We start from the raw sequence: 21680 nt of genomic DNA, 5'->3' as shown, positions 1-21680 counted from the left end.
ATCATATGGTATTTCTATTTCTAATTTTTTGAGAAACCTCCATACTATTTTCCACAGTGATTGCACCAATTTACGTTCCCACCAACAGTGAATGAGGGTTCCCTTTTCTCCACATCTTTGCCAACACTTGTTATTTCTTGTGGTTTTCATATTAGCTATTCTGACTGGTGTGAGGTGATATCTCATTGTGCTTTTGATTTGCATTTCCCTGATGTTGAGCATATTTTCATGTGTCGGCCATCTGTATGTTTTCTTTGAAAACATGTCTATTCAGGTCTTCTGTCCAATTTTTAATCAGTTTTTCTTTTATGTTGAGTTGTACAAGTTCTTTATATATTTTGGATATTAACCCCTTATTGGATATTAATTTGCAAATATCTTTTCTATTCATTAGGTTGACTTTTTATTTTGTTGGATTCCTTCACTGAGCAGAAGCTTTTATTTTGGTGTAATCCCCATAGTTTATTTTTGCTTTTTTTCCCATTGCCTGAAGAGACATATCCATAAATATGTTGTTAAGGCCAATGGCACAGAGATTACTGCCAATACTTTCTTCCAGGATTTCTATGGTTTTGGGCTTCACAGTTAGGTCTTTAATCCATTTTGAGTTTATTTTTGTATATGCTCTAAAAAGGTGGTCCAGTTTCATTGTTTTGTATGTAGCTCTTCAGTTTTCCCAGCACCATTTATTGGAGAGACTGTCTTCTCCCCATTGTATATTCTTGCCTCCTTTGTTATGGTTAATTGACCATATAAACATAGGTGTATTTCTGGGCACTGTGTCCTTTTGCCTTTATCTATGTGTCTTATTTTGTCCCAGTACCATATTGTTTTGATGACTGTAGTTTTGTAGCATATCTTGAAGTCTGGAATTGTGATACCTCCAGCTTGTTCTTCTTTCTTAAGATTGCTTTGACTACTTAGGGTATTTTGTGGTCCTATACAAATTTTAGGATATATAATTTAGTTGTGTGAAAAATACTATTGGTATTTTGATACGGATTACACTGGATCTGTAGATTGCTTTGGGTAGTACAGACATTTTAACAATACTAATTCTTCCAATTCATGAGCATGGTATATCTTTCCATTTGTTTGTGTCTTCTTCAATTAATTTTATCAATGTCTTATAGTTTTCAGAGTATAAGTCTCTCACCTCCTTGGTTAAATTTATTCTTAGATATTTTCTTCCTTTTGGTGCAATTATACATAAGATTGAGAAACTCCATAAAAAGCCAGCATTTTCCTTGATGTAAAAATGAAATAAACCAGATGAGTTCAATCATTTCCTTGGCGAATCTATTACATATTTTGTGACAATATCAATGTGACCAAAAGATTTGAATGGGTTCACTTCACAATAGTACCACATGTTCTTCAGTATTGAGATGTCTGGAAGTCTGTAAGGGTCATGAGTTTAGACTCCATGGATTTCTTGTTCATATCAGTTCTGTAATAGCAACTAAAGAATCAGTCTGTGATTAAGTTTTTTTTTTTTTTAAAGATTTTATTTATTTATTTATTTGACAGAGACAGCGAGAGAGGGAACACAACCAAGGGGGAGTGTGAGAGGGAGAAGCAGGCTTACCGCTGAGCAGGGAGCCCGATGGGGGGCTTTATCCCAAGACCCTGGGATCATGACCTGAGCCGAAGGCAGACACTTGTTGGCTGAGCCACCTGGGTGCCCCTGTGGTTGACTTTTTAAACTAAGTAAAAATAGCGTGTCTCATGTCTAAATTCCATGTTGTAATTTTCCAACCTCCTTTATCCAGTGTTGCATACATTCATGAATTTTTGAGTACTACAACTGAGATGTACAAAATTATAGCTTTTAAAAAAAATAAATATGTAAGTTTACCTCCTAAACCTTCTTTATGCGCAGTAGCAGAAAATTTATTGCTCCCAATGCAGAATAATTCAGTCACTTCTGATTTGAAATTCAGTCTTTGAGGAAAATTTTCACTTAGTTCCAGATTCTTCACCTTCCCTTGTGTATCTTTTCTCCCTGGAAAAATTGGTTCCAGGAGGGTTGCTAAGCCTGGTTACTAATTATCATGGTGCCAGGATGGGACATCTTGCCATCGCTACTAGTGCCCACTCACCTGTCTGGTGAGTGCTGAAACTTATGATACCTGTCAGACCTGCACTATAACCTGTCCTCAGATCTTTTTTCTTTTTTCCCCTATGTGCTATCCTGTATCAGATCTATGCACCCTTCCTGTCCTCTCTAGGATATCTGTCTTCCTCTTTGATAATTCCATATGGTTCTCAGGGGATTAGAAAGAAAATGGATGCTCTTCTATATTGTTTTGGTAGACCTTGTACTTTGTAAGTCGCTTCTCAGGTCCAAATGACACTATGAAACTCAGCCCAGACAGTTGGCCTGTCAGGTCAGCTCTCAGGACCTTGCCTTCTTTCAGTTCTCTTCGTAGTACTAGTTTTCACCTTTGTGGCAAAAAATACTTATGTCACAGTCACACTTCCCTAATCTACCATTTATTTGTTAATTTTATGTACTTAGTCTTACACAGCTTTCTAAGATATAGAAGCCTACTTATTATCATTGAATTCCTTGGTTTTCAACACATTTTCCGTCTGTTATAAGTTAAAACATCCTATATGACTTCTCAAAGCCAATGATTTGAACATACTAGAGAGCAGTGCTTTATAGGAATATATAGCTCCTGATTGAATGTTGCGGGGAAAAAAACCTAATTGTATGAATAAGTCCAGGGTTAAAACTAGCTCAGCTAATATTTAAAAATCATTTGACAACATTTGTAATATTTTCTAACCGGGTTATAGATTTGTATCTTTCTATTAAAATAGACTACTGACTTACATGAAGTCCACTTTTGCACTACTACTTCTTTACATTTCTTTGACCATTTAACACTCATTTAAAATACTGTATTTCTTTGAAACTTTCATATACCTAAGAATAGTGCATGCAATAACAAAAATAGTCATAATTATTTTTATATAACTGTTAGATTACTTATACTCATCAAATACCAAATTAAATATTGGTTTAAAAGTTCAGGGGCAGTTTGCTGTGATATACAAAGGTTGTGTGCTATGTTGTCCATAGTTAAAAAAAAAAAATACCATAAACAAAAGCTTAGTACTTTGGAGAATCAAAGCTGTTCTTCTGATGTTGTTTTACTGTGACAAGTTCACTGGATGGAAGCAAGTATGGTCACATATATTGCCTTCAATTTGAACCCATTACTTTATAATGAGAAATAAGCACTGTAAGAGAAATATTTTAAGAGCAAATGACTAAGTTAAGAGATCATTACATCTTGCAGCAGTTTTCCTTAGTTGGGCTAACTACATTTGGGTAGATAGCTAAGATTTAAGGATTTGAAAGTTATAATATTTCCTAATATTAATAAACTCCTCATTATAATATAGATGTAGTTTATATTAAAATAGTGAATAATCATATTCAACATTTGACAAACTCTTATTAAGTGAAAGACTGTGTTCCAAAAGTATAAATTCATTCAATCCACACAATTATCCCATTAGTAGGTAATACTATTATTGCCATTTTATAGATGGCAAAAGCTCTGACAGTGAGAGAAAATACATGTTCAGTCAATGTCCACATGGATATTAAGTGACAGAGCAGAAATTCCAACAATATAGAATGTTCCTCAAAGAATGCATACTATTGCATAATAGGCCCTAAAATTCATGCTGATTAATATGAAATATAAATTATGCCATGGTACCTTTGATTTTTATCATATTTAATCACAGTAAATGAATTAATGTATATATGATTTTACCTGAACTTCTAAGTATCCTTTGGTAAGTCTAATCTTATTAATTTTTCAGAATTTCCTAAAATATAATTACCACATGAGATGACATTTATATGTATAATATTGGAGTTAAAACAGGTGAGGGAAACTGACTTCAGATATTTAGAGATAGATTATATTTAAAGCTTCAGCCAGGCCTTTGTGACAAAATGTTAATTTATAATTAATTTGATTAATTTATAATTATTTTTTAATTGTACCCAATTATATCAATTTGTTCACTAAAAACTTGTAGTTGTTACATTATAACATAATCGTACAGAAATCATTACCACTGATTTTGTAGTTCATTCAAGTGAGGCTAAGAGTTTAAATATTATGACTTGTGTGTGTGTGTGTGTGTGTGTGGCAATGAACCAGAGGCAACTTTGTATTTCAGATCCAAAATCTGGACATGATTTTACCATTCTGTTATATTTATTTGAACAATAGATTCTAATGTGACAGTTGACAAGGTTGTTTGTGTCCTCTCTTATTAGAGTGGTATAGTAAGTTTACTGATGAGTTTTGCATATATTTATATATCATGTGTCCTTTGCTCGAAGACTGTCTCATTAAAGATATACCTCATGTTTCCACTTTCTTCTCCAATTTATATATATAAAGTTGTAAAAGACACAAATAAGTTTATATATAATATTAAAATATATTTATAAGTTACTTTGTAATTGTTTCATATTTCATTTAGATTATAACATAGATTATAGATACTGATTTGCTTTAAGGGTCTCAAGTATCTTTTACACATATTAAGAAAGAATAAGGACTTTTTTAAGTGGAGATTTACTTTCAGTTTATTTATATAGTCTGAATTGATTTTGTTGGTTGCAACTAAAGTTAGAGACTATGCTCTGAGCAATGTTTCACATATTAAAGATGCAAGACAAGTCAAAGCACTTAAGCTTGGGATTCCTCTGGAAGAAATCCTGGACCAAGTAAAAAACATTTTATGAGCTAAATCAGAGGCTTTTCCAGTCAGTCTTGAGGCCAACCAGCTGGCTTCCCATCTGTTTTCTCACCTAAGTTTCAGGAGCAATTTGGATAGAGGCTAAGACAATGTTGACATGCATTAGGAGAGTGAAAATATTCTTATTTTCATTTCTAATACATTCCATTCTGTGTGTATTTGAATAAGTATTTTTTGCATATTTTAATACCTTCTTAAAACAAAATACTTGCAACATAGAGCCTGACGGAGGTGAAGTCACAGTGGAGGCTTTGTAGACGGGGATGAGAATATGGTAACCTTAAGATTAGATGCATGGCTCTGAGTTTGGATGGCAGACAGATCGGTGGCCACAGTAAATCAGGAAGAAACCAGGAGTCGTCAAAGACATGAGTAGTGTCAGAAGCAAGGAGTCTGGGGTGCCTGGGTGGCTCGGTAGGTTCAGTGTCTGCCTTCTGCTCTGGTCATGATCCCAGGGTCCTGGGATCGAGCCCCAAGTGGGGCTCCTTGCTCAGTGGGGAGCCAGCTTCTCCTTCTCCCTCACTTGTGCCCTCTCTCTCTCTAATAAATTAGTAAAATCTTAAAAAAAAAAAAAGGAGTCCACTTTTTTTCAATTTTCTGCCAATCTTCTCAAATTTTTTAACCTCTACAAAACAATACCTTTAATAAATATTTGTTGGAAAGCCACTGTAGCAAATAAAACTAGATGTCGTAATGATGATAATAAGAGCAGACATTTCTTCAGGGCTAACTCTGTGAGGGGCACTTTACAAGTGCTGTCTTATTTAGTCCTGACGCAATCCTACAATGTACATATTATTATCATGCTTATTTTGCAGATGGGGAAATTAAGGTTTAGAAAGGATAAGAAACTTGTCCAATGTCTTGGGGTGGGGGGCAGGGGCGAGGGCCGTAAGTTGTCTGGGCCTCAAAGCCAGGTGTATTAACTCCAGAACTTATGTTCTTCATCTTTGTGGGATGCTTTAAAGTCAGTCAACTGGTCCTTAAGACTTACTGCCTATGGGGATAAGGCCACAAATCAAGTCTGATTCAACCTAAAATTTCTAGTAGAAGGCCAATTAATGCTGCCATTTGACTGATGTATCGATGAGGGGAAAGTCCTCAATGTTTTAGATTCTGAACAGTATAAATCCTTGTAAAAATATATTTTCATAGTGCAAAATAGAAAATACAAGTAGAATAAAATTTTGAAGAAAATTATTCCCATATAAGAGTATCTAGGAACCATGTTTTTGTTTTCTAATTTAGAAGACAGTTATGCAAGTACCTTTTCTCACACTAATATCTTTGGTACAAAAAGGATCATGGACATAGGGAAAGGAGGTATAATATTGCTATTGCATATATTTTTCTTATGCGGTTGGATGCTTCCAACTATTTACAGTCTTTTAGGAAACTTAATCACCACTACATTGCACTAAGATGCCACTTTATATTTTCTAAACTAAAGAAGTACTTTCTTTGACTTCTGAGTCGTATTTTGGAATGTTTGTGCCTAGGATCTATTTTAAAAAGCTTAGCAGTCCTACTTTTAGGTTTTGGTCCTATAAAATACTAGGGTGTAAGTGTGCAGAGATACATTTTAAGGATGTCTCTTACAACTTTAGGTGTTATAGAAATATATTTAAACAAATTAAATATCAACAGGAGGATTGATATTATGTACACTATAACATCAAAATTAGTGAGATATACATATAGGTAAATGGTTGTAGCAGTGTTATTAAAATATCGTTACGTAAAAAGTTGAGAAGCACAGAATGATATATGAAATTTGAGCCATATTTTGTTAAAAATACTATCGTGTGTGTATGTATGTGAAGGTGTGTAATGTGGTGTCACGTGGAGTGTAGGCATAGAACAAAATTCTAGAATTATTCATACCAAAGTATTCAAAAGTGAGTAGGTGTTGCAAGTTGTAGGAAAACTTTTACTTCTTAGTTTCTACACTTCTGATTTATTTTGTTTCATTTTTACAAAAACATGCATTGGTTTTGTTAGAAACAAAAAGTAATCTATTTTTTTTAATACTTTGCTCGGCATTCAGTGCTTATGATGAAAAGATACAATTTACCTTTCTAGTCTTAATTTGCCCTAATTTCAGGCTTGCTACCTTAATTACAAATTTTCCAACTGTGTCTGATTCCTTTCACTCTGCCTTTCTGTATCTATCTGGTATCCTCTGTGGGGAAGGCCCTTCCCTTCACTCTTTTTTTTTTTTTTTAAGATTGATTTTTTGATTGATTGATTTGAGAGAGAGAACTGGCAAGCTTGCAGGCACATGGGAGGAGGGGCAGAGCAAGAGAATCTTTAAGGTGACGCCAAGCTGAGCTCAGAGCCTGAGTAGGGTTTCGATCTCAGGACCCTGAGACCAGGACCTGAGCCGAAACCAAGAGGCCAGGCTTAACCGACTAAGCCATGCAGGCTCCCCTTCCCTTCGCTTCTTGTGTCCAGGTTCCACTATGTTCCTAGTTCGTGCTTCTGTAGCACATTTGTCTATGTATATTTCTCAATCAATTCCTCTCCTCTATTGTCATTTCAGATATTGTGGTCTTCTGTTACATTATATATAATAGTCTGCCTTGTTATAAACTTTCTAATATATTCATATGAGCCACCCATAAAACTGAAACATCTTAATGTTTATTTATTTCCTTATAATTAGATTACCTTAGAAAGTATCTCATAACATTTGAAAAATTAGTGTGTTTTATTTTTGTGATGATTTTTAACAGTCCCAGCTTTTCTTTATATCCTAATCTACTATTGAAGAGTCACCTCTACTTTATGACAAATTGCCAACCTTGTAATTTATAATTCACTCCTCAATTATATATTGTAATTTCTATGTAATAACTGTATTTGCTTCCTCTATTTTCTTATATAAACACATTTCAAGAGGCTTAAATGGGAGATGACAGTCCAAATAAAATATCTTTGGCATTTGCAATTATTTCATAGCCTGATGCCAAAATATTGTCACATACAGTATCTCACATGACAAATCTAATAAAGTCTCAGAGAAACAGAAATGTTTATAATAGGTTCCTGTATAAATCAGTCCAGGTGGTTTCCTTTTACAAGGACAGGCAGGATTATTTTCAGTATGACAGAACCAGGGGAAAGAGTGAAAACCCCACTGATTTGCAAACAGGAGTTTCCTCAGTAGTCATCCGGGAAGGGAGTTTTGCTGTGTCACAAGTGACGAGTCCCTGGTTTTGAAAGAGAGTGAATCATCCTCCTTTGAAACAAGAGATAAGTGGGAGAGAGCGCTGTATAAAATTATTTTACAACTATTTCCTTTTGAGCTATGACTTCTTAAAGTGGAATGTGATCCAGAATAGCTTCCCTTTGAATCCAACATTTGTCTTAAGCATTTTTATTGTCTCTATTTTCTCTCACACCATCGCGCCTCTTCTCTCCCTCTGTTCAACAGATTTATACTGACTGGGCCAACCACTACCTAGCAAAATCGGGCCACAAGCGGCTGATCAAGGATTTGCAACAAGACATTGCAGATGGAGTCCTGCTAGCCGAAATCATCCAGATCATTGGTAAGACCTGCCCTCTGGGAAAAACCGTGAAGGTCTCTGCTCCCACCCACCTTGGGAAAACACAATTTCAGTTGAATGCATAGGAACTTGGTCCGTGAGTCTCTGAGATTCATGTACGTAGCTCTCCCATGATTAAATTAAAAATGTTTATGTGAGAATGTTTGAAAAAAGCAGTTTGGCTATACTTTTAAATGGCTAGAACTGGATCTTTACATACACTGAATTGTCAGAAATGAATGCTTCATTAAACCATATGTCTCCCATGTGTGCATTTCGATAGCTAGAACAACTCATACAATCTGAGATTCCTTGAAACTGTATCCTGATCCAGCAGGGACAATTGTGAGAGGTTTCATGTCAGCAGTCATTTGGCACAGGCTGAAGAATTAGCAGCAACTTCCTTCTCACTCACTTTTTTTTTTTTTTTTTTTTGCCTGATTTGTGCATATGGAATTGGCGGCTGCTGACAAGTGTGTCCTCTTGTACACGGCTTGGGAGACAGAGTGAATGTAGCAGCAGCATTGTGCTTGTTTTTTGTTTTGTTTTGTTTGTTTTGTTTTTTTCTTAGTCTCCTTTTTTTGTGTTTCACTTCATTGCTTAAGCATGTCATTCTTTTTTTCTCTCTTTTATTTTATTTCTTGGCTTTAGCAAATGAAAAAGTTGAAGATATCAATGGATGTCCTAGGAGTCAATCTCAGATGGTAAGAATCATATTTATTCTAAAATATACTGCTTATCTCCACTTTTGATTAAACTACATTTGTAAATGGACTAGAAATTTCTTTTGCATGCTTTCCTGCTTAAGAAACCATTTGATCACATTCTATCATATGTATTTCTTTGGGTACAATTTATGAACAAGTGATAGCATCAGCACAGTTGAAAATGTATAACTCCTGAATAACGTATCTCCAGGTGTTTTATCAGATCTTGACTTTTTGTTGTTGTTCTGATGTCTGAATAATTTAACATTGGTTTTGCTGGCAGTAAATCCCATTTCCAAGTTTAAGTGGAGACTTTCTGTCTGAACAGCTGGTTTGAAAAACAGAACTTGCCATATGCATCTTAAAATATATACAAGTGGTATTTTCTTTGTTCATAACAAAGTCCAGTGTAAACATGGACTCTTGAGCACTTTTGGAAATAGCTCCAAAGGCATGCTTCTGGAAGTTTTCTGAGCAGTGACTGATCATGAGATCTGGTTCATAGCCTTTTCCAGAAAGGTGTTGATCTAGAGGTCTGTGTCTTCCCCAGCCCTCTTTTTATCTTTACCAACTGGTAAAGCTTAAAGTTTTGTAATAAAGAAATAGATTGATAAACTGCTGAGATAAAAACTCACTGCTCTCTTAATTAAATAGCCACTACTTAATTTTATAGGACAACCTGAAGTACAAATGTCTTCATTAAAGTTATATCAGTGGATATAATCAGAAGTGATAGCCAAAATCCATAAGATGAGGCTTCCTTCAGAACTCTTTTTAGCACTGAATAGGCATTTTAAGTGAATGTGATGAGTGTTCTTAATAGTCAGAGATTGGAAGAATGAAAAAAAAAGTGAACTCTTTTGATGTGCTGACTTGCTTTACTTAAGGTCAGAAAACTGAAATCCAAAATAATAAAAGGAATGTATTCTTATAGAGTGAGTAACTAGCACATCTGGGGTGTGGGTGTGGGTGTGTGTGATTAATAAACACTCTAAGGAACTACTACAATGTCATAAACTCTGTGTAACTGTTGTGAAAAAAAGTCACACAAGTGTGACTTTCTGGGAATTAATTATAGTTTTACTGAAAGTAATTATAATACCTTCAGACACTCCTGAAATAATAGCTGTGTGATACTGTAAAAGAGACCTAACCTCTCTGAGTCTCAGCTTTTTCATCTGTGTAATGAATCCTAATTACGACATGATAATGAGATATAATCATGGACATTCCTTACTACCTAAACTGATAGAGAAATACATAATGGTGTTGTTATAAACTTTGTTAAGACACATTCATGAATTAACACCTGCTAAAAAATTTTTAGGGCTTTATCTTAAAGAGCTCTGTAGTCCGTGAATATCATATATTATGTTTCTTAAACTCAACACTTGGGTTTGCTTTCATTATTTCAGTCATAAAGAAGTGCTGGATACTAAAACACATCTTCTCTGCTGTTGTTCCAATTTGATTCTGATTACAGAGAAGCCAATACACAGCCAAGATAATGCTTCGTGACAGAAGGAAAAAAAAAAAAAAACTTTCCAAAGCTCATAACTATGGATAGGAATTCAGTCCCTAGATATTTATCTGAAACATCTGTGGCAAAGAGTCTACAAATCTGTGAAAATATTCTCATGAGTATTAGACTCTGTTAATTTTTTATTACTTCCTACTCCTTATTAGCCCCAAAATGTCATGTAACATCTAGTATACATGTTAATATTTCTGCTTTTGATTTAAAAAAAAAACAACACAGAAAAACTAAAACCTAAGAAATGTAAATGCTATGAAAAAGGTAGTTTTCCAGCTAAATAGTATTAGTCAGGATCTCATTTAATTTTGAGTAAAGAATGACTTGTATCTTCTCATTTTTTACATAAAAAATATGTATCTCATTTTTTCTGATGTGGTTGAATTTTGAGTCTGAAATTGGCATGCCCTCCATGTGTTGATTTAGAATAATACATATGATAAAAATGTAGCTTTTTTGGTTGTATTATTTTTGCCTCTGTTCTTCAGAATTGGCATTGGTACTATATTATTAATGAATAAAAATTCCAGATTTTAACTGAGACAAGAAAGTAGAGGAAAGAGAATTATGAGAGAACATGACTAGGCTTATGAATTTCGTATATCAATTCCAAACAGGATGTTTCCTGTTTCTGTATTGCTTAACAACCAAGACAGTGAGTGCTGTCTTTACTCACAGAACTGCTTTCACTGCATCTTTTTGTATGTCTCAACTTTTGTGATTTTTGCTTGCTGTTTGTGTTTAATAACAAAAGGTAAGTAAAACTAGGTATGCTACTGTTTCTAGTCACAAACTGTCTTTATTTAAATTTCAAATTTGATATCCTTTATTGGACTGTTCTAAGCCTTTAAGAATATGGGTTCTCTCATGGTATGAATCTATAACATATTGGTAAATATTTTGGTGAATAACAACCAGGTAATTCAATTGAGCTAATATTTGCTGAGTACCTGAGCTACAAGATACAGGGACATTTGAGGATCAGAGGGGCAAATATTGAAATAAATAATACCAATAGTGTTGCGGAGGCAAAAACGAAAAGTACTGTGAAGGGAGTGAACTTGGTGCATTCCAGCAACAGAGAGAAGATCACTGTGTTTCGAGGACAGGGAGGTGTTTGGATGGGATGATGAAACAGAAGGCCAAAGTATGGAGTTTGTATGTCATTCTAAGTTGGTTGGGGAGCCTTTGGAAGACTTTTAAATCTGGACTGTGGCATGATCTGATATAAATATTTTTTAAAAGATCACCCTATATGTTTTCTGGGAACCACAGAATATGTGTGTTAGTCTCCAGTTGAATGTGGAAGGTGAAGAATATAGGGAGTATAAAATGGCCTCACGTATTTGGCCTGATAAGTTATTGTTAGACATGATTACTACAGAGGGAGAAAATAGGCTTAAGGTAGAAGGGGGAGGATGACAAATTCATATTTTGAAAGTGGAATTTGACCTATCCATTGGAACATCAAGTAGAAAGTGACTTCAGGCAATTAGGCATGTGCTCCTAACGGTGACAAGTAAGGTATTAGAATACACCTAGTACACAGGTAATGCTTCAAGCCATGGAAAAGAATGAGATCTCAACAGAAGGCCTGTATAGTCAGGAGAGAAGAAATTTGAGGTTCTCACATTGGGGAATACCAATATATATGTGATGAGCAAAGGTGTAGAGTCAAAAAAAGGAAACATTGGTGAGAGAGTGAACCCATCTTTAAGAGGGTAGTTCCACAGAGGTGGTTTGTGTATCCTTAGGGTAGCTATGGTAGCTTAAACTGGAGTATTTGGACTAACCCAGTGAGATGGGGCAAAGTAAGATGAGTAGAATGTGGTAGATGTTGTCAAATGCTACTTAGCCAACTAGTTGGTGTGCTGGATCAAAGAAGTTGGTTCTAGCAATTGGACAAGCATTAATGACCTTTTTTCAAACGTTCTCTATAGGGCGAGCACGTGTTAAGGAGTAACAGAGGTGCACATATCCACTGCGTCTTGAATGATCTTTCTAGGAGTTTCTTGTTGAAGAGAAAAGTAATATATATATAGTTTGAGAGGAAGGAAGAGTGAAGGGAGTTTTTGAAAGGGGGCAAGTAGACAGAGAAAGAGGAAGCAGTAGGAAGAGAGGAGGACCCCGAGACTGGGGAGACAAGAGATGATGCTGAATCCTAAAGGAAGTGGCAAAGGAAGAGATTTGAAGTCTGTGTAGAAGATTTGATGTTGGAAAAGAGGAGGTACATTTTCCTTTGTTGACACAAGGGTGAAATGTGGGTATCTGAAAATGAATTAAATAAAAATTGAAGGAATTCATTAATAGGATAACTTCAGAGTATTACAGAATAGTAATGTGTTTTTTATTCCCATGAGATTCTCTATATTCACTTATAATATAAAAGAAATTCAATTATGATTTCTCAAAATGGGTGAAGAAAATTTAACAATAAATCTTTCAAATTACATGGGCCAAAGAACACATGTTTAAGAGAACTATGAGCTTGCCCTTGTACCAATTTAGTAGCATAATTATTGAGAGATTTGATTCATGTTTATTCTAAGTCTCAAAGTCATGGTTATCTTTCCTTAATAAGCTTGAGACTAAACTCATCCTGAAAAACGGAACTTAGTTTGAAGGAGCTTATTCAACACTATATTTAACCTTATCCAAAGATGAAGTTACTGAGATGGATCACACCTGTTGAGTAATTTCTAGGTGGGTGGTATCAGAATTCAAAATATATGCTGCATGCCACACTTTGGTGAGATTACATGAGGAAATAAATTAGTAAACTATAAATACTAGGAATGTCCAGAATGCCCAGCAGATTAAAAATAGCAGAAAAATGCCCAACATGTATTTGAAATGCAGAGGCACAAGTGCTAGGTTCTTAGACAAAAATGTAAGACACGTAGGGGAAAAGTTGTTGGGAAGACAAATTTTCCTTTATTTTAAAATAGACCATTACGTTGAAGGATCTTCACAAATGCATGGAGGGATTAGGAAATTTGATTATGTGAAGTAAACCAAGATTTTGATCATACTGTTGAACTGAGGATCTGACAAATGTGGTTCACTACTTGTCCTTCCTTTTTGCTGGCTCCTCCCATGACCTCACTGTAATAGCTCAATTGTGTTTCAGCCACAACTTTCAGTCTTACTTTCTAAGATATCACATTGTTTAAAATTTGCTGGTAGGAGGATTTGGGGAATGCTTATGCCTCTTACTCTTTTTTATTCCTTGAAAGTAGAAAATTTGGTTTCATTCACCATTAATTCTCCATTTCCAAGTCCCACAGGGTTGTGACTTCCGGAATAATACCATTTTGGATTTTATAGACATCTTTATTCCATTTCCATAATTTTACACTTATCTGGACAGTGAAACTGTTCTTCCTAGTGAAAGTATTTTATGCTTTTATCATTATTCTGTCCCTTCAAGTTTTAATTCTTCTAGCTACTGCTTGTAATTTCTTCTCTTTTAAAGGATCTATTTAGGTAAGATAGGAAGATGAGATTTCTGACCAAATAGGGAAGAGATAAAAATATTGGAATGCTTTTAAAGGTTTAATAAAATCTTATAAATGGCACACTGCAGGATTCTAGCACTATGACTCAGAGGAGTGGAATATTGCTAAGTTAGTCCATTCACATGATCCCCTGCCATTTTTGAAACTGTTCATCTTCTGGAATGGCTAGAAAAAGATAGCTTAATGAAGACAAATGCTTTACTACAAATATAGCTCTGATCTCTAACGAAATGCTAAGTGGAAATGTCTACTTTGTAGTTTTCTTCATAATTTCATTATTTTCATATAGGCTCAAACTTTGGAAAAATAAGCATAAACTACTAGCATTAAAAAATTTATACTTAAGTTATTAGAATACGACCCTGATGATTTTTAAAACTGAATTTGTCTCTAGAAGTTGCTCTGTATTACTAGCAAAGTTCAAATGAAGTAATTGAAATGATATGGAGTCATCAAAAGGAAGCATGTTAAGAAGAAAGAACAATGGTCACTGGAGTTCTTATTCAGACTTTGTGACCCAGGAAAAAAATTCCGTGAATGCTCAGTTTCTGCTCATTTCTGCATTGAGGAAGTTAGACCAACGGAGCTCTGACTAGATTGATTTAACAAAACACCAACGACTATGGTTTCTGTTCATTATTTTATCTTAGATATGTTTGGATTTTCACTCTTTATGGCTTTATAAGACTATTTTCATAGTAAGGTGAAAAAGATATTTCTTAAGATGTATTAAGTCCAATTTACAAAGAAAAACAATAATAGCACAGGAATCATATTTTTATTGGAGTTGTCTGGTTTGCCAATAAGAAGTTAAATAAATGTTGAAAATACAAGAATGCTTTTCTACATTACTTTGCATTATAGAATAGTTTATGTTCTCATGAGAATCGATATTTATATTGGTTTATGCCATTAGTAGGACAGATAGAAATTGAAGCGAAATAACTAATTTTGAATTGGATTCCAGATTCTGTGTTTTTTTTTCTTTCTTTCTTTTTTTTTTTTATTTGAGGAAAATTAGTAAGCCTTATATATGCATGTATAATAGCCATTGTGAGCCGTAGTTAGTATTTCAACTATATATTGGAGTATCAACCACTTTCTTAAACATTTAGGATGTTCTTTATCCTGATATTTTTTAAAGATTTATTTATTTATTTTAGAGAGAAAGAGAGAGGGAGGGGGAGCAGGAGCAGGGGGGAAGGGGAGAGGGAGAGAGAGAATCTCCAGCAGACTCCCCACAGAGCACTGAAGCCAGGTCCCAGGCGCCTTGCAGGGCTGATGTCAGGCCCCTGAGATCACAAGCTGAGCCAAAATCAAGAGTTGGATGCTTAGCTGACTGAGCCACCCAGGTGCCCCATCCTGATATTTTTAACTTAAATCCTATAAATTGTTTCCCACCACTAGATCATATTCCAGTAAACACAAAATACGATCATATCTATTATTAGAAAGTATATTTTGTAACATTCCTTTTATAAATTTAGTTTTTATTACCTTCAATAATCTAATCTCTTTTAAAAGGACTTACTGCTCCATGTTCTTCAGCCTCTTTCTTAAAATTTCATAGAAAATGATCACTTATAATACTGAATGATAAAATATGTAGCAGAACAATTTTGAAAACCGTAGTTTGGCAAACAATATACTAAGATATGAGGCCATTTTAAATAAGAACTATGACATTCTTAGCTTAAAAACCTATGACAAATAATGTTATAAAAATTACTTCTATAAAAAGAGAAAAAGGAAATAAAATAGGGAGAATCTTGTTCATTTGATCTCAGTATAATCATTTGAAAAGTTTATCTTGGATGAGATAAATTATTTGAAAAAACCAGTAGAAATACCCAAGCTGCTTTATGACATTGTATTTAATTGATTTTAATATAAATTGAGTTAAACTGACTCATCTAGATAGACACAGATAAAAATTCATGAAACGCCTTTGAAAAATCATATTGCCCACTTGATTTGTATTTGCCATGTTTCGAACGTAACAAAAAGTATTGTGAAATCCTATCATAGAAACCAAATTGTAGAGCACTCAACAATATCAGCTTCACTTATTGATCTACTTTAATGATTGAATGTCAGACATGTATATATGGTGCTGTCCTCAATGATTTGCTTGCATTTTTCATTTAGCATCGCAGCAAACCTACAAAGGCACAGGGTCTTACTGGGCTTGCCTATTGAAGACCCAGTATTGGGTCTCATGTCTCTTTCAGTCTAGACCCAATTACTTTGAGACTTATTAATAAACAAGCTTAACAAAAGAATTCAAGTCTTTGGATTTTCAACCCCTCCTCCTCCTCCCCTCTCCCCTATCCCCTCTCCCACTCCTCCTCCTCCTCCTATTCCTCCTCTCTCCCACTTCCTTCTTCTTTTTTTTTTTTTTAAGGTTTTATTTATTTGTGAGAGAGAGAGAAAGAGAGAGAACACAAGCAGGGGGAAGGGGCAGAGGGAGAAGGAGAAGCAGACTCCCACCTGAACAGGGAGCACCATGTGGGGCTTGATCCCAGGACCCTGAGATCAGGACCTGAGCTGAAGGCAGATGCTTAACCAACTGAGCCACCCAGGCGCCTCCAACTTCCTTCTTCTTTTTAATGTTTTATTCCGTCTCCCTTCCTTACTCCCAGCCTCACAATGTAAACTGTTTTTCTTTAATGCTGTACTTGTTTTTCCTATTTATGGAAGGTATATAAAATTTTGTTAGGTTAGAGAGGGTATAGGTGTGTGAGATAAATAATAGTGTATAGGTTTTGTGATGAAATTATGCATTTGGCATAATAATTCCATCACAAAATGACAAATTGGCAAATATGTAACTTTAGTCCTATATATAAATAAATATTAAGTTTAGAACAAAATTATAACTTCATAGTAAAAGAGTAAGATTCTTTGTGTTTTGTTCTCTGAAACAAACTGAAAAGCAGGAATTCATTAAAACTCACAGAGTATATCTTCAGGTCAATGAATACTGATGTAATTTTTTTATCATTTTATATTTGTAATACTTTATATTGGTAATGATAGCTTATTAAGATTAAATATGTATAATTGACAATATTAAACAATGTTTGTTATTCTCTAATTACCAAGTCAGTTAAAATAGAAGAGTAGATTTTGAATAAAAATTCTTATCTGATAAAATATTAATGGATTTTCCATATCTATATCTATAGCCATACCAATATATATATGTACACACACATCTATCTGTACTATAATATACGTATATATATATATCCATGTATTTACACGTACACACATAGATTCTGTTATAGCATAGACGTGTTTATATAAAGCATTTCTAGTATAATATATATTAGATATATCTACATATGTATAAGTATAAACACACAGTTGCCTAGTACAGAGCTAAACCCTTTATAAACACCTTTAATCCTCATATACTATGTGGAAAATGGCTTCAGGGAATAAAAACTTCCTCAATTTCTTGCATTGTATAAATTGCATAAGTAGGATGCAAATCCAGTTTTACTTGACTGCAAAACTTTTAATTATTACACTCTACTGCTTAATTAATAAACTGACTCCTTGCAACTAACCGCAGACCAACTCAGCACAAAAACAAACTGCCAAGTGAGGCAAAATTACTGTCTCCTCCCCCTCTCCCTATCCCACAGCACAAAGTGACCTGAGTTGGAAAAGGGAAACATGTGGCTTAGCATTGCAATGACATGAGGCACCTAATTAAATTGCATGTTTTACCTCCCAAAGTCTTAACAAATCAAAACTTGGAGGCAAGGCCTGGAAATCTGCGCACTCACAGATCCCAGCTCCCCCTCAGTCTTGCTAAAGTTGTGATATCTACCGCTTTATTGACTAGATAATTGTATTCATGACCTGGGACTGAGGTTACAAATTATCACACACTTGGTGGCTTAAAACAAAAGAATTTTAGTCTCGCACTGTTCTAGAGGCCAGAAGTCTGAAATCAGTACCACAGGACCAAAATCAAAGTATCCACGGTTCTGTGCCCCTTTCAGAGATGATGGGAGAAACCCATCCCTTGCCTGTTCCAGCTTCTGGTGACTGCCAGTATTCTTCGGCTTGTGGCCACATCAGTCATTCTGTATGTTAATATACCAGGTATAAAAGTGCATTGGGATATTTGAGATTTAATTTGGAAGCATTTCAATCTTGTGAACTTAGAGTATGTCTAAAACAAGAAGATTTTGCATACTGTTTTCTCTATTTGCCTTTCCACTACACAGTCTCGTCTTCACATTCAACCAAATATTTATAGAGCATCTATTTTGTGCCAGGCACTGTACCCTAGCTGTCTTTCAATCATGTAGAAAGCTTGTTTCGGGGCTCAAAATGTCTGTCAGAATGTCTAAATTACAATGGGAGGAAGCTTAGTGTGGAAGAGAGAGCAACTGCATTGGAGACTGACAGGGTTGAATTTGAATTCTGGCTCTGTTATTTCTTAATTGCATAAATGTATAAAAAGTATGTTATGTCTCTACGTTTCTATTGAATGGGAAAATTATATAAAAATTTACCAGAGATGATGATGAAGATGAAAAGGGTTTTGCATTTGGAGTAAACAATATATGGGCTTACAACTCTGCATGAACTCCCTGTGCTAGGTTGTTGAGAAGTAGAGGAAAAAGTAGCTTCCCAACCATTTTCCCTGCTCCCATTCTTGACCCCTAGTATAGGGTTTTTCCACATGCACCTACTATGTTGTGAAAGTAATGTGTTAGAAATGACTTTGTTACATTAAAATATAATTTTGAAAAATCAGAGAGCACTGCAGATTGTATGAGTAGAAATCGATGTGTGAAACTTTTAAGACTATCAATAAAGCTGTGTATGATCTGTGTGGTCATATAAAATAGATGTCTTCCAAGCAACACTGACCATTTCTTTCTTTTGCATAATACATACCATTAGCTCCCTGGGCTTTGAGATCAAGCCCAGACTCCTACCAGGGCCTGGAAGATGTTCCCCAGCTAGCCTCTGTCTATCATGTTCTGTGGCCTTGTCTCCTGCCACTAGATTCTCCAGATTTCAAGATTCTTGTTCCTGGCATCCCTTCTGGTGATCTCACCTCCCACTCTGGATCTTGAAACTGATTGAAAGTTATCAGGTTTTGGAGTAGCCTTTTTTCACATTGGTAAACAATGAAGTTGTGAAGAAAGATTTAGGTGAGATTCACCCTCAACATTCTGAATTCTTTTCCGGTCCCTTAACTTAGGATGTTTCTCAACTGTGACCAGATCACGTAGTGCTCCTTCCGTGAATTCACCTCACACCACATCCTCTAATTTGGTTAACTCTTCGTAACATTGCAGGGATGAGCTCAAGCTTTCTTTTAAAGGGAAAAATGGGGGGGTTAATGACATGGGCTCTGGTTTTGATACATTCTTTCTGTGTGACCTTGAGCATGTCAATTTAATTCTCTAATCAACATCTTTCTCATTGTAAAAAGGTATAGTAATTGCAACCTCAGATGAAAATATCTTTGTAACTATGTTAGATAAGTCTTAGTTAACTAATAACTTTCTCATTTCCTAGTTACTTGACCTCTAGTCCAGAACAGGCCCTTCTTCGTGCTTCTCCAGGAGTCTGTGTTTCTTTGACCCTACATTTCTTGCACTACATTGGAAATGTCTCTTTGTCCTATAAAACTATATATTTTTAAGAACTTGGACATGTTCAATGAACAACTAATTGTTGAATGAGTGAAGGAAAACAAAAATTAAGAATTTTAATCAATGCAAAAATACTACTGCATTTTTTTAAGGTCTCCAGCTGAATGTATATCTGATTAAAATCTAAGCTAAAAGTTATATGACTACTTGAATTCTATGATAGGATGTGGGCTCACTCAAACTGAGCAATTTTGCCTATTTTTCTTTGGTTGAAATCACATTTGTTTAATTAATTTATGTAGTGACACTACCAGCACACATTTATAATGAAAAAATAGGACATGTAGTTAATCAAAAATAGCACAAGTCACAAGAGACTCTACCATCCAGAGATAACAAAAGTTAAATTTGGTTCATATTCTTCTAGACATTCTCTACATATGATTCATAACAGCATTATCTAGCATGTCAGGCATGCCCTAACCAGGACGCATTGCGTCTGTAGAGAGACTTTGAAGTATTATATCTGCTAACTGGTTTACAATTATTTAACTTTTTATACTGCAGTGGTTTCAGAATCCAAGGGGCATCAAATGCTTTTCAATTCCAGATCAAATTCAGCTCTGTAAAATAACTGCAGAAAGTGAAGACTGGCATGATCTATTCTCAAACATCTTTATGAGCAGTCGTGCTCTTGGTTGCCCTGGTAGGCATGCACAGCCCTCCTTCTGACGCTTGTCTGCCTTATCAAAGTCAGACTTAGCCTTCAAGTTTAAATGATTCTTCTCTGATGCTTTTCCCAGATGTGTAGTGAAAATTGATAAGTCCATTCTCTCTACTGCCATAAAGTATTGTTTATAATTCTTTTTTAGAATTTATCATATTATGTCTTGTGTTATGGTGATTTATCAGTCTTTTTTTGTCTCCGGCTGTTTTACAAGCTCACAAAGGCAAACACTTTATAATTCATTTTTATATCCCTTCACCGTCTAGCAGAGCTCTTGGCATATAATAAACAGTCAGTAGTTGCTGAATGAATTTATCATTCATTGTTAAGTGTTGGTGCCATGGTTTAAATTTAATCAAAAACTATAAGGTTCATATTAATCATACCCAGATATTTAGGACCTAAATATAGTTTTCATTAAGTAACCATAAGTAAAAATGAAAGGAATGTGAGAATGGACAAGGTATAACTTTGTTAATACTGTGAAAGATGCCTCTAGTCACACTTTCTAAAACAAGTTATACCAGTTTTGTAATAAAAGTACCAAAAGGCTAGGTGTCATAAAACATACAGCTTAAAGTGTATGAGTTCAATAAAGAACTGTGCTAATTAAAAATTCTACAGTTTTTGGAATAGTTTATTCAAAAATGAAATGAATAAATACAAATATTTCCAGTATATCTTCTGTGTTTAATATGTTGAGAATGTATATTGACCGTCAGGTTTAATAAACTTTGAGGGCACAAATACAATGATGACTGTCTTGAGTTTTCATAGTGAAGATAATGAACACACTTATTTTCTTCATTTGAAACCCAATTTGTGATTTAGCAATATACATGCTTATATTTAACAAGTTCATAAAGATCAGGATAAAAGTACAATTATGAAATTAGACAACGAAATTTCTGTCTTGAAAAATGCCTTTCATTTTTCATGGGAGTGTGGAAAATATTAGAAATGAGTCAATGCTCTTTAGAAAAATGAGGATAATGGCTATGTCTTGAAATTTATATCTGCAGCACTGAGCATAATTCCATGCATAAAATAAGTTTAATAAGTGCTTGATGAATGAATAATTGAAGGATTTCATTTTATAAAACATAAACAAAATTAAATGGTAGTGCTCCAAAATATTAATATTAATTAATTATACAAATAGAAACTACTGAGGTCCAAAAACATGACCCAACTTCTATTGAATTTGTGTCTT

At 34.7% G+C, this 21680-nt stretch overlaps 1 protein-coding gene across 6 annotated transcripts in view; it reads left to right on the top strand.

Annotated features, from left to right (window-relative positions):
• NAV3 (neuron navigator 3) overlaps positions 1-21680 on the top strand; it is a 797711-nt gene that overhangs the window by 546401 nt on the left and 229630 nt on the right. For all 6 annotated transcript variants that reach the window (XM_087868917.1, XM_045779499.2, XM_087868918.1 and 3 more), the window contains 2 exons: positions 8237-8354; positions 9003-9055. In XM_087868917.1, the coding sequence (XP_087725043.1) occupies positions 8237-8354; positions 9003-9055 (171 nt within the window). The remainder of the gene's footprint in view (positions 1-8236; positions 8355-9002; positions 9056-21680) is intronic.

Source organism: Ursus americanus, chromosome 17 (genome assembly GCF_024610735.1).
Source record: "Ursus americanus isolate L20-20 chromosome 17, mUrsAme1.1.p, whole genome shotgun sequence".
NCBI lineage: Eukaryota > Metazoa > Chordata > Mammalia > Carnivora > Ursidae > Ursus > Ursus americanus.
This window is presented reverse-complemented; position numbering and strand designations above follow the sequence as displayed.